A 14,819-nucleotide genomic window follows, 5' to 3' on the forward strand; every position below is an offset into this window, starting at 1 on the left:
CGAGCTGTAAAGTTGCGACAATCCATACTCGAGTAGCATCCTTTATACCATGTTCAACACCATCGCTCTGCGCAAAGCTATCAAGCAGGTATCCGTACAATCGTAGCTACTCCTACAAAACAACGTACCCTTGAGCTACCCTTGTCATACCAGCTGATGTCCCACTACTGCACGCTGTTCTATCTTGTCTCTACCTTCTCAGCTTGTCCTTGTTGTCTGCTCGTGTTCGTGATAGGATGACAGCATGATTCAGTCAGGAAGCGGCAGTTCGTTATCCTTTTTAGGCAGGTGTCGTAGGTAGGTTTATCATCTCCAACAGCGTCCCCTCCACGGACTTGGGCGTGGAGAGACAAATGAGATGATACAAGAGACGATGATGTCTGCGAGGGCACACCTGTCGCGCAGGTACCTTTGTGGATCTTGAGAATCCACTGTGATAGAATATCTCACCACGCTTCTGCAGGTCTGGTATCTCACCGTCGATATGGTCACAGATTGGAAGTCCCTTGCAACAGCAAAGAGAGATGCTATCTTAAACTCAATCCCGGAAAATTGGAGGCTGCCTAAGATACCTTCGGCCGAAGAGCAGAAAGATGTGACAGGACCATATATCCAACAGTTTCTGGACAAGAAGGAGGTTGAAATCACAGAAACAGATGCTGTCGGTATCGCAGAGAAGGTTGCAGCAGGGACATGGTCGGCAGTCGACGTGACACAAGCCTTCTGTCACCGAGCTTCACTGGCGCATCAACTGGTAAGCTCTGTTCCACCACTACGTCGTGCTGACTGACAAGTCTACCCAGGTCAACTGCCTCCATGAGACCTTCTTCGACGCCGCTCTCGCAGATGCCAAAGCCCTAGATACATATTACGCTGAACACAAGAAGACGAAAGGCCCCCTACATGGCGTACCCGTCTCACTGAAAGACCAGTTCCACGTCAAAAATGTCGAGACTACGATGGGTTACGTCGGCTGGATCGATACATTCGAGGGCAAAAAGGGCGATTCGCGGCAGAAGACTTACGAGAGTGAGATGGTAAGGGAGCTACGAGAGCTTGGTGCGGTGCTGTACTGCAAGACGAGTGTCCCTCACACCCTTATGTCGGGCGAGACCGTGAACAACATCATCGAGTACACCTGGAACCCCAAAGACCGATATTTGTGTTCTGGTGGTAGCTCCGGTGGAGAGGGAGCATTGATTGGGCTGAAAGGCTCACCAGTCGGCTTTGGCACAGATATCGGTGGCTCAATTCGTATTCCTGCTGCCTTCAATGGTCTGTATGGTATTAGACCTAGCGCTGGACGTCTTCCATATGAGGGCATGGCCAACTCCATGGACGGTCAGAACTCCGTGTTGTCAGTGGTCGGGCCCCTTGGTACATCTGCGCGGTCTGTCACATTTCTGGTCAAGTCGATACTATCTCAAAGCCCCTGGCTCTACGATCCTCTGGTCATGGAGATGCCATGGAGGAATGATCAGTACCAAAGGGTCTGGGATCGAGTCAACAGTCCGACAGGTGAATTGACATTTGGCTTGATGAGGACTGATGGTATTGTTAATCCCCAGCCTCCAGTGGCACGAGCAGTTGAGATGGTAGTTCAGGCGGTCGAGAAGGCAGGGCACAAAGTCATGGATTGGAAACCGCCTGCTCATGCTGAAGGGCTGGCCACAACATTCAATACTTGGATGTATGACGGTGGAAAGGACGTCCATAGTGCATTCGCTCTGTCAGGAGAGCCTATGTCTCAGCAGGTCAAGATGACGTACGGTACTGAACCCAAGCCTGAGAAGACGGCTTCGGAGATAGCGCAGAACAACGTGGCTCACCGGCAATGGAAGAAACAATGGATGGACGCGTGGAATGCTACGGCGTCTTCGACGAACACCGGCCAACCAATCGACTGCATCATTGCACCACTTGCACCTTACGCCGCAGCACGACCAGAGAAATACAAGTGGTATGCCTACTCTGCGTTCGTGAATGGTCTTGACTACACATCAGTTGTGGTGCCGGTCACCTATGCTGATAAGAGCATGGACAAGTACGAAGAGGGTTACAAACCAATGAATGAAAACGACCAGGCAGCATACGAGGACTACGATGCTGAAATCTACGATGGAGCTCATGTTGCGATACAGCTTATCGGAAGGAGACTGCAGGAAGAGAAGATGCTGGCAATCGCCGAGTATATCGGTCAGATACTTGGGAAGGAGAGCATCCCATAGAAGCATGCGTTCCCGTTGTCTATGTATTCGTTCCTACGAGCTTGAGCCCTGATTGACTCGGGCCTGTTCATGCCTGACTGCCTGACCATGACTATGACTAATCCTCGGACTTACCGGTTACCGAGATGAAGTAAAGGAAAGAAGTCGAGCAGCTGCGACGAGCTTAACAGGTGCAGTCCTCACATGGATATGCGCTGCATGTATACGAATGTCGACCAATACCAGTAATCCAGCGTCGACCAGTACGACTATAGTATGACAAATCTTGTAGCGATTGTCGCTCTTTACTGGAATCCTCCCCAACTCTGAGATGGCCTCCAGCCCAGCCGCCTCAGACGCCTCCCATGAATCTGGCGACGATGGCGCGAACAGCTCAACGGCAAAGCAGTCATCGGTAAAGGATAAGGAATGTCCGTATTGTCATCAGAAGTTCACCTCTTCTTCACTGGGACGTCACCTCGACCAGTATATCTCCAAGAAGAAACCAGATGGAGTTCATAATGTGGAGGAAATCAAGAAGATGCGAGCTGGGATCACGAGGAGGACGGCAAGAGGAGGAAAGAAGGACCACGATCCTTCAGAAGAGAAGTCCGCTCATGCCTCGCCGAGCCACTCCTCGAATAACGTACCCACACCCGCCTTTCTCGAGAGCCTGAACAAGAGCCAAGCGGGAACGAACGACGTGCGCTTCAATCGTATGGGATGGCAGGCTACTGGAGTCATCACAGACCCCGTCAACCCTGGCGCGGCCCCTCCCGGCCCAAGTCCACTGCTTCCAGGAGGACCACAGAATGCAGTAGCAGGCTCGAAGAGGAACTTCTCGACCTATGCTGCCGATCTGCCACCCACGTCCGCGAACGAGACTGCTAGGGCACTCGAGCTGTCATTGCGCGAAGTATTGGACGCCGTCAGTGTTGCGACAAAGACAGCAGCTCCTTTACCCGAACCTTTTCCCTTCGATTTGACCTCACAGACCTTTCCAGGGTTATGCCTATTGCTGCTTCCGCCTCCAGCAACTCTATTTCAGCCATCGCCCTTTGCGACAAGTACGACAATACCTCTACAACCGCCAGGTATGGAACAGCTGCATGCGCTGCGCCAGAAAATCAGGTTCACGCTCGATCAATGGAAGTGGGACGCTTTAGCATATGTACAACGACATTCGCCGCAGAACAGTATAGCTGTTGGTGAGGAAGCAGAGCGCCTTACTCGGACTACTCAGGAGCACATTGAAGACGCCATGCGCCATTTGGATACCGCCTTCCAATACTTCATGTCCAACAACCCCGAACAACAGTATCAATTGTGGTCAATCGAGCTGCTGAGAGCATACAAGTGTGAGCAGGATAAGCTGAAAGACGCGACGGAACGAATAGCAAGAATGACACAAGAGGCTAGTCAATTACAACAGCAGATAGATCACCTATCACGGTGTCAGTGGCCAAGGGAAATGGCATTATGGCCGCCGGAGCGCAACACGTTTGACTCTGCGGTGCAAAAGGAATTATCAAACAACAGACATGGTGCAACTAGCATAGACTCTCTCAATGCCTACGGCACGACGAGAGATCCAGGCATAACATCGCTTTCGCCTGAGGATAGATGGGATTTCGACAAACTAGTCAATAAGTGGAAGAGGCATGTGCGCGAAGACCGGGCAAGGCGAGGTGGTAGTGGCTCCTCGATGCTCCCACCACTGTCATCAGAGGCTCTCGAGCGAACCGACACGCCACCATCTGCTAGTATCCGCAATCAATCCGCACCAGGCGTCCTTTCGAATGGTCAGAAGTCGAACTTGAATTCACCAACAGTCCGCAACGGCGTCAACCCAACTGGATCATTCAGTATTACCGACAAGCCAATCACTTTTGCGAGCAATAGTATGCACAGGCCTTTTCCAGGTACGCCAAATAATGCTCCTTCCAATCTGTCACGTTCTCAGACGCCCTTTCAAAATTCGAATGTCTCCATAATATCAGACTTGCCGGACCATATGGCGCGCTTTGTACCATGGTATCAACAAGATGAGGCGCAAAAGAAGTTGCAACGTGATCAAGATAGCATGGCAGTGGGAGAATAGAAACCAGGCTACTAGCCGTCCTTCTAGATCATCAGATCCGACTCTGCATGACTATCTTGTTTTCCAATACATTTCTGCACACGTGCACCCCGGCACAGGGGCTATATTCTTCCTGTTTTCATCCCTAGCAATTCAAGCCACTAACTTCTTGCCATTACAGAAACAGCATATGTCTATCCACACTATGCTCGAGTTGGCCTTCTTGGGCCATCTCATGCAGGCATGCGAGCAGGCGACGAGGCGCGATTTATGTATCTCAATGAGAGGGCCAAGGAAGTTGAGGATGTAGCAGACGTTCAAATGCGGGATGCAACTTGGCCGAGCAGAAACCATCATATGCGGCTTTGAACAAAATCATCTGCACTGAAAACGAACTACGAACTCAATCTTTGGAAGCCTGACCCCATCCCTCAAGCGCCAATTTATCCCATACTTCTGCCCGAGCGTCTTCCCTATTGCTGACTGTCATGCCAGGACCACTCGGACCGGGATCATGCAGGACCTCGACAGTCCTGGCCTGATTCTTCCCGACCTCCAGCACTGTCCCACCAACGTAATCCTCCCTGGTAATCAGATCTAGCATCCTCTCCGCAACCTCCTCAGGTGTCACCCACTCATCCTTGCTCTCATCAACCCACTTCAGCTTGTCAGGATTATCCAACCAAAGCGGCGTTTTCACTACTCCTGGCGCCACAGCCGTCACACGGATAGAAGGGACGGTCGGGTCAATTGATGTCTCTAGCTGCTTCAAACTTCTCACAAATCCGCTTATCGCGAACTTAGATGCAACATAGAGCGGGACTAGGATAGTCGGGAGCTGAGCTGCGATGCTAGCGATGTGGACTATACTGCCTGAACGCTTGTGCTTGAGGAAATGGGCAATCGCTAGCTGGGTGGTGCGGATCGGATGCGTCACGTTGATATCCATTGCTGTGTAGCGGTTGCTGGTTGGTGAGTCTTTTGAGGTGCCTGTGCCGGGTGGGACCCAGAAGTTTGACCAGGCCTGAGCGTGTTAGACAGGGACATGGAAGCACGAATCTTCTTACCGGCTCATACACGCCTGCACCGGGACAGACGATGTCGACTGAACCGAACTCCTTGTCGGCAACTTCGAACATGCGTTCTAACTGGCTCCATTCCGTCACGTCCGTCTGCTGGAAGACCGCTCGTGGGCTGCCTGACTGGTGGGCATCGACGACTTCTTTTGCTTCGGGGCGTAGTGCTAGGTCTGCGAAGACGACATTGCAGCCTTTACTTAATAGGAGTTTCGCGAAGGAGAGGTTTATGCCTGCTCCCGAGCCTGTGACGATTGCGGTCTTGCCTTGAACGGAGGGGAGGGCCATGGTGTAGAGTTATGGAAAGTCTGACTACTGCTCTGATTCTGTACCTACCACAAATCTATCTCTCTTATACCTAAGACTAGAATTCTACATATCATCCAACGATGTTTCCGACTCGGTTCAGGCTGCTTTGTCTGCTGCGCGACTTCCCCAACCAGGGACCTGATTTGGAGTTACTATGTTCTTCGCGCCTCATCGATTCGCTCGTAATGATTTGGCCAAGTTCATCTCGGGCCAACTTACACCGAAGAGATACACTCGACTGACAACCCTGTCTTTCCTCTTTTCTCCTTCTTGTTACCGAATGTTCGGTCTTCAAGCTCGTGCGATTTTCGACTACGGTCATCATCGTTAGTCGCCAATGGCCCGTACTGACCATGCTCGATCGATGAGCCACCGGTCATGCTCAGGACGGCGAACGACCTCGGCTGGTCCACTGTTGACCTGCCTGTGAATCTTTTGAGGCCGCCTGACGCGGTTCACCGCATGCAGACGGGATGCTCAAAACAGAAGTACCGAACTTGGCTGCGCTCATAGCCTGGGGTTGGCTCGGCGCTGTCACGGGCACGTCTCCGATGCCTTACCCAGAAAGCTCGACTCTCTTCTTCTGATGGTAGGTGGAACCTGCCAACGATGGTCGTCTTCACAAGGTCTGAAAGGCCGCCAAGCAAGGCATATTGTGAAGTGCTTCACCGTTGTATGCGTCCCTACGTCCGAGGACATGATGTATCCTCGGATGAGAAACCTCCAGGTGCTGCCTCCTGCCCTCGTCAACCACAACCACGGACTTTTTCGCGCCCATCACCCGATTCCTGCACACTGCACGCCTCGCATGCACAAGAACATGATCTACGGGACATGGGTATGTTGGTAGCGCCAATGGTATTGCGGAGGCCCGCATGGGGTACTTCGCTTGCAAAAAGATTTTCGTAGAGTGGCAGGGGTCGTAATCAAGCCGACCAAGCATACAAAAGCTCTGGTATTCGTCCGACAACATGCTCAATGGAATTTCCAGCTCCTGTCCTGGAACGCAGTCCTTCACACCATACACGATGCCTCGCAAATACCTTGGAGGCTCCGGCGAGTCTCTGACAGTCTGGATTTCTGTCGCTGCCTCTACAGTCCTAATTTTCTACGGCTACGATCAAGGAGTCTTTGGAAATGTCCTTGTCAAAGATGACTTCCTCCGCACTGTGGGCTACCCCTCCGTCACCGATCAGGGCACAATGACATCCGTCTACAACCTTGGCTGTTTTGGCGGTGCCTTGTCGACACTATACACTGGTGACAAGCTAGGACGACCAAGGACACTCATCCTAGGTAGCCTTGTCATCGGAGTCGGTGCGATCATTCAAGCTGCATGTTACGGTGCAGCGCAGATGTACGTTGGACGTGTCGTCGCTGGGCTCGGAACAGGCATGAACACGGCAACCGCTGGAGTATGGCAGAGTGAGACCAGCAAGATGAGAAGTCGAGGCAAGCTCATCATCATTCAGATGGCGAACTGCATTACTGGATTTGCCATTTCGAACTGGCTCACCCTCGGATTCAGCTTCGCGCCTGGAAGTGTGAGCTGGCGATTTCCGTTGGCCTTCCAGTTGTTCTTTACCTTCTGTGTCTGCGCGATGTGTCCGTTCCTGCCAGACTCACCACGACTGCTCATCCGGAAAGGAAAGATTGATGAGGCGTATGAGGTGCTTGCGGCATTGGAAGGGCATGGAGCAACTGTGAATTCACCCAGTGTTCGTACGCAGTTCTCGATTATCAAGGATGTGCTTGATAAGGAGTATGCGAACACGTATACCTGGTGGCAGCTTCTCACTGGCAAGGGACCCGCTGGTGTGGTAAGGAGGATGATTCTGGGTGCTTGGATGCAGGCGATGAATCAGATATCTGGGTAAGAAGAAATTGCGTTGTGGTGTCTATCCTTACTGACCATTTGCAGTATCAACGTTACGTCGTACTATATGACCGTAAGTGATGACCTGTTTGAAGCCGGAAGCTCCCGATTCCGACACAATGAGACCTTACGCTGGCCATGACTATACCAGTACACGATGACTAACCTCAGCAGTACGTCTTTATCAACGCCCTCGGCATCTCCGAACTCCTATCTCGTATTCTCGCAGCAGCCGGCTCCATGGATTACCTCTTCTTCTCATTCATGGCATACTTCGTCATCGAACGCTTTGGCCGACGAAAAGTCATGATGACTTCCGCAACAGCATGCGCTATTTGCTGGATGGTCATCGCCATTGTGCTTGGCTTGAGCGAGAACGGGAAAGGAGATCCATACAAGCTCGGTATCGTGGCTGTGAGCTTCTTCTTCGTATTCTTTGCCAGTTTCGCAATGGGAGTGTTGGGTGTGCCGTGGCTGTACCCGACAGAGGTCAATGCTCTGGCATTCAGAGCGAAGGGTGCAAGTTTGGCTATGGCCAGTAAGTACACAACCCTCCACCAGTACGTTTTTAGCTGACATCTGTGAGGTAATTGGATCATGAATTACATGTAGCTCTCCCGATCGACGGTTTTGCCGTTACAGGTTTACTAATACATGTGTATAGGGTCGCGCAAGTTACACCTCCCGGCATCGATAACCTTGGCTGGAAGTTCTGGCTCATCTGGATGATACTCTGTGCATCATTCGTACCAATCACATACCTGTTCTACCCTGAGACGGCCAACAGGTCACTCGAGGACATTGATCGGTTCTTCGGCGACAACCACGGCATCTTCGTCTTCAACAACAAGCTCGCAACACAACTGCAGAGACCGGCGATCTATGAGGAAGCTGATAGGGCGATCGCTGAGCGGCAGGAGAAGGCTGATCATGTGGATGATGTGGAGGGTAAGGCTGGTGCAGTAACGCTGGTCGAGGATAAGTAGACTGTCGAATGCTGGACTTTTCAAAGACTAAGCGCTCGAATCTGGGACCTGTTGCACGTCGGTTGTTTCAGCAACGCGACTCGTCGACCATAGAAGTCCTAGCTACAAGTCTTCGTGTTTAGGGTAGGTGTCGGGAGAGATTGAAGATTGTGCCATAGAAGTTGCGCTGCGGACTCAGCTAGCCTTCTTCAGCTTTGACCAGCTATGCGTACATAGACATCGGGTTAGCAGCGTTGATAGCTGAGACGCGCGATCTATTTGAGCATCTGTACTCGTAGATGCAGAGCTATGTTTAAAGCAGCGGTTGGGAGTATGTACCCATCCCTCGTGGATGCCTAAGGCACAAAGCTTCGTGAGGCTCCGCAAGACAACTCAAGCCTTGTCTCAGAAATTCATTCCATCTCGTGATCGTCGAAACAGGAATCAAGAGAGGAAAGCGCATCTGCCAGTCGAGTATCCGAGTCCAGCACACCTTCATCAGATACAAACGAGCACATAACCGCGATCGGGCAACAGCAATCTCCCCCACTGATCGTAACCAACCTACAACCACCTCCTAATCCTCATCGAGTGCGTGACACCCTTATCACTCCCTGAGGACCCGTCCTCACCACAACCATCATGCCCCCCTCCTCTCAGTACCGCCGCGGCCTCGGCCGCTCCTCCGCCCACAGACAATCCCTCCTCCGCAACTTGGTGACCGCCTTAGTCCACCACGAATCGATATCCACGACCTACGCCAAAGCAAAAGAAGCGCAACGCATGGCCGAGAAGCTGATCACGCTCGGAAAGAAGAATACAAATGCTACGCGACTCAAGGCGGAGGGATACCTCCATCAGCCACAACTACATATCAACAAGGTCTTCGGGGAGTTAGCCAAACGGTACGCGGAGAGGCCAGGCGGGTACACGAGACTACTATTGAGTGAGCCGCTGAAGGACGATCAGGCGGAATCAGCGATCCTAAGTCTCGTCGATGGACCGAAAGATATGCGATTCAACATGACGGCGCGGGCACTGCTGAGACAGCAAACGGAGGGACTACCCATGAACGAGCTCACAGCGACGAATATTCGCAAAGTCACACGGTTCAGGAAGAAGGGCGTGGAGGATCTGGCGAAGGAGGTGGAGGGGTTGAAGATCAGTAAGGCGGTGGAAGAGGCGGAGGAGAGGAAGATGTTTGAGAAGGATGGGACGAGGGTGAAGTTTACGACTGAGTTGCCGAGGAGTGATCCGAGGTGGATGGAGAAGAGGGGGCCGGGACGGCTTGTGAAGAGGAGGATTGGGCCGAATGATGAGGAGGAGGTGTTGTTGCCGAAGAGAGTGCATAGGTAGGGAGGTTGAGGGGATGTATAATATGGTGGACGAGGTGTGGGCAGCAAGCGTTGATGTTGTGGCATATTCTGTAAGTTCTTGGATTACAACAAGATCGGCAGCGAGTTGATTGTGCCCGCTTAATGGCAAGAACTTGCAAGACTTAGCTGGCCGTCATATGAAGGCATGTTTCAGGAGCATTACATTACATATGCCCCACGATGCAGAGCTGCAGCATAACATAAATTAGCAGCAGGCACGTTGCCAAGCGAGTGTATGAATTACCTTTGACGCTATGAACTTCCAACTCGCCCAATGTTGTCCTCCAACGCAAGATTTCGCCGCTGCCGGATTTGCACCTTGGCCCTGTCTTGGAACATAGCCGTCGTGTGTTCCAGGACCAACACATTTCGCGTCAGCCTCTGCAACCAGTCGAATGCTGCTATGCTTCCCATGTGTGGCTCCTATGCTGATGCAAAGCAGTCCATTGTCTTCTTCTCATGTCCTGTGTTCACTAATGTCGGCACCTCACCGACTTTGTAGTCGCTACTGTGGGAGTAATCGTCCGGCAAACAGCATCATGGAAGGACTGACTTCCCCGTGGACTACGCCACCAGCCCACAATAGCTCTATACGGTCATCCGATCAACCTCCCTCCACACCCTTGTGGGCCTCTTGAGCAAGTTTCACCTTGAACGCGAACATGATATATGCAGCCAGTATGCTTCGAAGGATGCGCCGCAATCATCCAAGCGCGGTCGTGCCTGCGTGCCGCCCACTGCACCTGCAAATGGAAGTACTTCTGCATAACATTGGCTTTGTGAGCAGTCGTAGGTCCCCGGCAAAGCATGGCCCCCTGCGGTGACATCTGTCCAGTACTTAAGGAGATCAACAAATCAGGCCGGGCAACCCACCGGAGGACAATTGCGTCTATCGAGAAGCTCCTTGGAGGAAAATCGTCGGGCTCTCTTATTAGATCTTCGTGGTTGAGCAGAGTGACTGGATTAGTGATCTCAAGCCCAATGCTCTGAATTTCGTCCATGATCTGATTCTGGATTACACGCATCATGAGTTCGTGGGCCAGGACATAGGCGCTGATGGCTTCCATGAGCCTTGCAACATCCTGAATCGGAGTATACCTACCCTCGAGTCGTTCTATTATGGTCGCGAATGCTGCAGGCTTCGATTGCCGTAGACAAAGGGGAGGCTGGTCCAGTACCGACCGACCGTCCTCGAGCATCGGCCGCAGGACGTCACTCTGTTCCATCAGGAGTTGGCGGTCGACAACGAGATTGTGCTCGAGATTTGGTCCAAAGAAGACACGGACTTCTTCTACTCTGCGCCTTTCATATTCTAGGCGAATCGCTTCGGCAACAGACATATCTTCTGGGGGATCCAAGCTGTCCATTGTGCGAGATCATGGGGCAGCGGTATGCCTTATGGAGGTTGTCAGGTTCCGAAGCAGATTGTGTGATTGTACCGATGTTAAGAGATAAGAGTCGTATTTCAAATTCGAAAAGCTGATGAATGGGTTGTCCAAGCGAAGAAAGAAGTGGAAGACGAGTTCTGCAGGTTGTGCTCGCGACCGAGCCCAGAAAGCGCAGGTGCAATCGGGAGTGCTGTGGTTTCCGTGGAGGTCGCGACTGCAGTCTCAATCTGCTCGGTCAAGTATTGCTATTGGAAAGCACTCTGGGTCCTTCCGTACTCTCATTCAAGCTGAACCTCTGCTATCCAATCGACATGTATCTATCTGTGGAGTCATTACCATATCACTCTGTTTCCACCGAGCTCATTCCACTCTTACAGCCGCAAGTATCCTCCCAAACCTTTGTGTAATACCATCCACTGGCATATCGCCGCCTTCGATAATTCCACTTATGTCAGTCTCAACTTGCGCCATATCCAGCGTCTGCAAGTGGATCAACAGCTCCTTCGCCGAGGCGACCACGTCCGACATACTGTATTGACCGAGCAACCTGGACGTCTTCACCCATAAGCCCTCATTCAAGCACAAGTTGCAGATCAGCAGTGACAAGTAGCCAAATGACACGAGCATTTGACTCTGCTCTGCTGTAGTAGCACCGCACAACCTTGGAGCAGCCTGAATGTAGATCGCTATCAGCCTTTCGAGACTATTTGATTCCGATGTAGACATGTGGCTTCTCGCGAAGACTTGTCGTTCCTCATTCTCGTGTTCAGTCATGTTTAGTAGACAAGCAAGACTCAATATTATTGAATCAAGCATGACTGTGTCGATCTCATTGCCCGCTTCTGCGACGTCCACAAGCATCAAGAAGCGAGTGTCGATTATCTTCATTGCAGAGGTTGATAACTGAGACAGAGCGATCTGCTGGCATATATGTGGTCTGTCATTGCACAAGCTAATGGCGAAGTGGTATACAGACTGGACCAGATCTTCGTCCTTGCCAAGTGAGTTGTCGATGATGCTGGCGAGAGTGTTGCCTAGAGACAGATATGCGTCGTCCGGCAGACCAAGGTCGCTGTCGAGAGGTCCAGCGAACAACTTCAGTAGAGAAAGTGCAAGCTTTGCCAGGAATTTGTGCTGAATGCTGCCATCGTTGGTCGGCCGCGAAGCTTTCTCTAACATGACTGCGATACTTCTGCAGGCTTCTCCACCGACTGAGATGTTGGTAACACCAGCCTCAACCAGGGCTCGTAGTGAGTCGTGCAGCGCAGCGACGGTCACAGCAGCGGGTACAATGTTATCGCCTTCGTAGTTTGGTAGGTTCTGATTCGCAAGAGCAGTAGCTTCGAAGTCGATAATATCTCCGACCAACGCTTTTGATAGGTTCTCCTTCTTACGGTCTCTGGCAATCTGTGTCATCGTGTCGAGATTGGTGATCAGGGCCGTGCTCGATGCGACCGCCTGAAGGACGGTCCTTAGTTTTGTGGGTGTCATATTTTTCGCATGGATCAGACGCCACAAAATCATATCGAATAATAGCTTCGACAGCTTGTCGGTAACAGACCTCGACCACAAGGCAAGTCGGTCCAATGCGCGGTCGGAAGTGAAGTTGGCGAAGCCATTGTTTGCCATTTTCCTGAAGAGCTTCATCAGACCTTGCAGTCTAAGAGACTTGGACGCAGTGACTTGAGTAGGGTCGATGTCCTCCAGCATTGTTTCCAGATCCCTTTCGAATCGATTGTTTGTACCGGCTTGTCTGAGCTCATGTATACTTTTCAGCTTAGTCGCGCCAATCGCATCATCACTCGACGCATCCTCAAGGTCAAGCTCCATCTGAAGTTGCGATGGTCCAGATTGAGAAGTAAGCTGCGACAGAATGGCCTCCTGACTACTTTCGTGGCTGAGAGCATTCAGATCATCTACCATATTTGCTAGGTGCGAACGTTCTCTGCCATAAGTATTCCGAGCTCTTCCATAGGTCTGTCGTGTCTGGGAGCTACCCGAACGTGATAGTCCTGGAGGTGGATGCGGCGATGCAGCTGTTTCTGTGGCGACTTCGGACTTCAGGCCAGGAGGTGGAACGAGAGAAAGTGCCTCAACGGATGCATGCCTCGTGCTCGTATGGCTATCTTCATCCTCTGGCGCGTCAAGCAAATCAATGCGACGCGTCCGACCGCGTTGTCGATCGCTTACCCTTGGCGCAGGTGATGTCGAGATAGATGAAGACAGTGACCTTGCTCTTTTTTCAGGAGTAAGCCGTAAATCTGTAAGCGCCAATTGACTCGGACTAGTTGTCGTTGTGTGTCTGTCAATTGTACGCTGTTGCTGTTTCTTTGGTGTGCTCAGGCGGGCAGCCTTGCTAGTTGGTATTGTATCCTGTGCGAAGTTGGTTGGCATCTCAGCATCTTCCATCAAAGTGTCCTCATCTTGCGCTGGCCGTACCCTTGGGCTCGGAGCCGTGGGCTGCTTCCTGCCATATGTGACTTTCTTCAGCTTGGTTTTCGACACGACTTTGGCAGGCTGTGGTTTATCTGCCAGTTTCGATCCTGGATATTTGGTCGCGACGGTCTTCACTGTTTGCACCTTCGGCTCGTTTCGCGTTCCCGAATTCGTGCTCGTGTGTGCTGCTGTCTTTGTCGGCTCCTGATGGCTTGTCGCGATCGTTGTAGCCTGCGGCTTTGCTCCACCTTTCAAAGCCGGTACTGCCACATTCTCTTCTTTCTTGGCCAGCACCTTCCTCTTTGGCTTTTGCACGACTGGGTCTGCTTGTGTCACTTCTCTTGTCACAAGCTGTTTTTGCTTCAGAGGTTGTACTAGCTTTCTCCTTTTCGCTGGTGGTTGTGTCCCTCCATCATGCTCATCTCCTGACGAATCGAGGTCGAACATAGAAGTATCTGCTGTCCCGGGTGTTTCAGAGCTCTGCTTCGAAGGTGATTCCGACCGCGAATCATTGCTGTGCGACAAAGATGCCCTAGAGTGAGAGGTGATATGCGCAGGCCTGACTGGTGATCGAGACGGCGAGTCTGGCGGTACCGCGAGTTCATCTTTGTCCAAGTCTACAGTCCCAGGCGACGATGGGCTGATCGGCAGTCTTCCAGCGGCAGGTGCTACCGGCATTACCTTCCTTCCTGTGTCGAAGAAGTTGTAGCCTAACACCTTTCGACTCTTCCCATACTTCGCACCACCGACGCGACGATGCCCTGAGAAGTCCATGCTGCAGAGCCGACCTGCGTCAAATAGGTTGCTTGTGTTCACCTGGATAGAGTCGCGGTCTTTTTGGTCGAGACTTTACGAAACATCGTCATGATCTTGCATTCGTAGCGAAGGTGTTGAGGATAGTGTTAGCAGATGCGAGCAGCAAAGACTAAAGTGAAGGTTAGTCGAGGTCGCCTGCGCCAGCTCGTTGTCAACCTGGTTCTCAGTCATCCAATTCCGGAAAGGAACAACAATGAGTTCTGATTCGACCGCTTGGCCTACGTCTTAGCGTCAAACCAGAGGATGTAGCCGAGTATCCACATTCGAAACACCAATCGACCACAGAAGCA

At 51.8% G+C, this 14,819-nt stretch overlaps 6 protein-coding genes across 6 annotated transcripts; 4 read left to right on the forward strand and 2 right to left on the reverse strand.

Annotated features, from left to right (window-relative positions):
- Positions 1-484: 484 nt before the first annotated feature.
- PMZ80_006162 (uncharacterized protein) lies at positions 485-2,228 on the forward strand (the record flags this gene model as incomplete). Its single annotated transcript, XM_064874575.1, has 2 exons — positions 485-754; positions 804-2,228. The coding sequence occupies 2 exons, from the start codon at positions 485-487 to the stop codon at positions 2,226-2,228; spliced, it is 1,695 nt and encodes a 564-aa protein (XP_064730297.1).
- Positions 2,229-2,538: 310 nt separating this feature from the next.
- Positions 2,539-4,308, forward strand: PMZ80_006163 (uncharacterized protein; the record flags this gene model as incomplete). Its single annotated transcript, XM_064874576.1, has 1 exon — positions 2,539-4,308. The coding sequence occupies one exon, from the start codon at positions 2,539-2,541 to the stop codon at positions 4,306-4,308; it is 1,770 nt and encodes a 589-aa protein (XP_064730298.1).
- A 382-nt stretch (positions 4,309-4,690) lies between these two features.
- PMZ80_006164 (uncharacterized protein) lies at positions 4,691-5,651 on the reverse strand (the record flags this gene model as incomplete). The annotated part of the gene is made up of 2 exons (XM_064874577.1): positions 4,691-5,311; positions 5,355-5,651. 2 exons carry the CDS (start codon positions 5,649-5,651, stop codon positions 4,691-4,693), a joined length of 918 nt encoding a protein of 305 aa, XP_064730299.1.
- A 1,049-nt stretch (positions 5,652-6,700) lies between these two features.
- On the forward strand, positions 6,701-8,534 carry PMZ80_006165 (uncharacterized protein; the record flags this gene model as incomplete). The annotated part of the gene is made up of 5 exons (XM_064874578.1): positions 6,701-7,545; positions 7,594-7,621; positions 7,723-8,086; positions 8,135-8,156; positions 8,213-8,534. 5 exons carry the CDS (start codon positions 6,701-6,703, stop codon positions 8,532-8,534), a joined length of 1,581 nt encoding a protein of 526 aa, XP_064730300.1.
- Positions 8,535-9,155: 621 nt separating this feature from the next.
- mrpl8 (54S ribosomal protein L8, mitochondrial) lies at positions 9,156-9,869 on the forward strand (the record flags this gene model as incomplete). The annotated part of the gene is made up of 1 exon (XM_064874579.1): positions 9,156-9,869. One exon carries the CDS (start codon positions 9,156-9,158, stop codon positions 9,867-9,869), a length of 714 nt encoding a protein of 237 aa, XP_064730301.1.
- A 1,768-nt stretch (positions 9,870-11,637) lies between these two features.
- PMZ80_006167 (uncharacterized protein) lies at positions 11,638-14,487 on the reverse strand (the record flags this gene model as incomplete). The annotated part of the gene is made up of 1 exon (XM_064874580.1): positions 11,638-14,487. One exon carries the CDS (start codon positions 14,485-14,487, stop codon positions 11,638-11,640), a length of 2,850 nt encoding a protein of 949 aa, XP_064730302.1.
- Positions 14,488-14,819: the final 332 nt, after the last annotated feature.

The sequence above is a fragment of the Knufia obscura genome (assembly GCF_036327395.1).
Source record: "Knufia obscura strain CCFEE 5817 isolate CBS 148926 chromosome Unknown scaffold_6, whole genome shotgun sequence".
In the NCBI taxonomy this organism is placed as follows: domain Eukaryota; kingdom Fungi; phylum Ascomycota; class Eurotiomycetes; order Chaetothyriales; family Trichomeriaceae; genus Knufia; species Knufia obscura.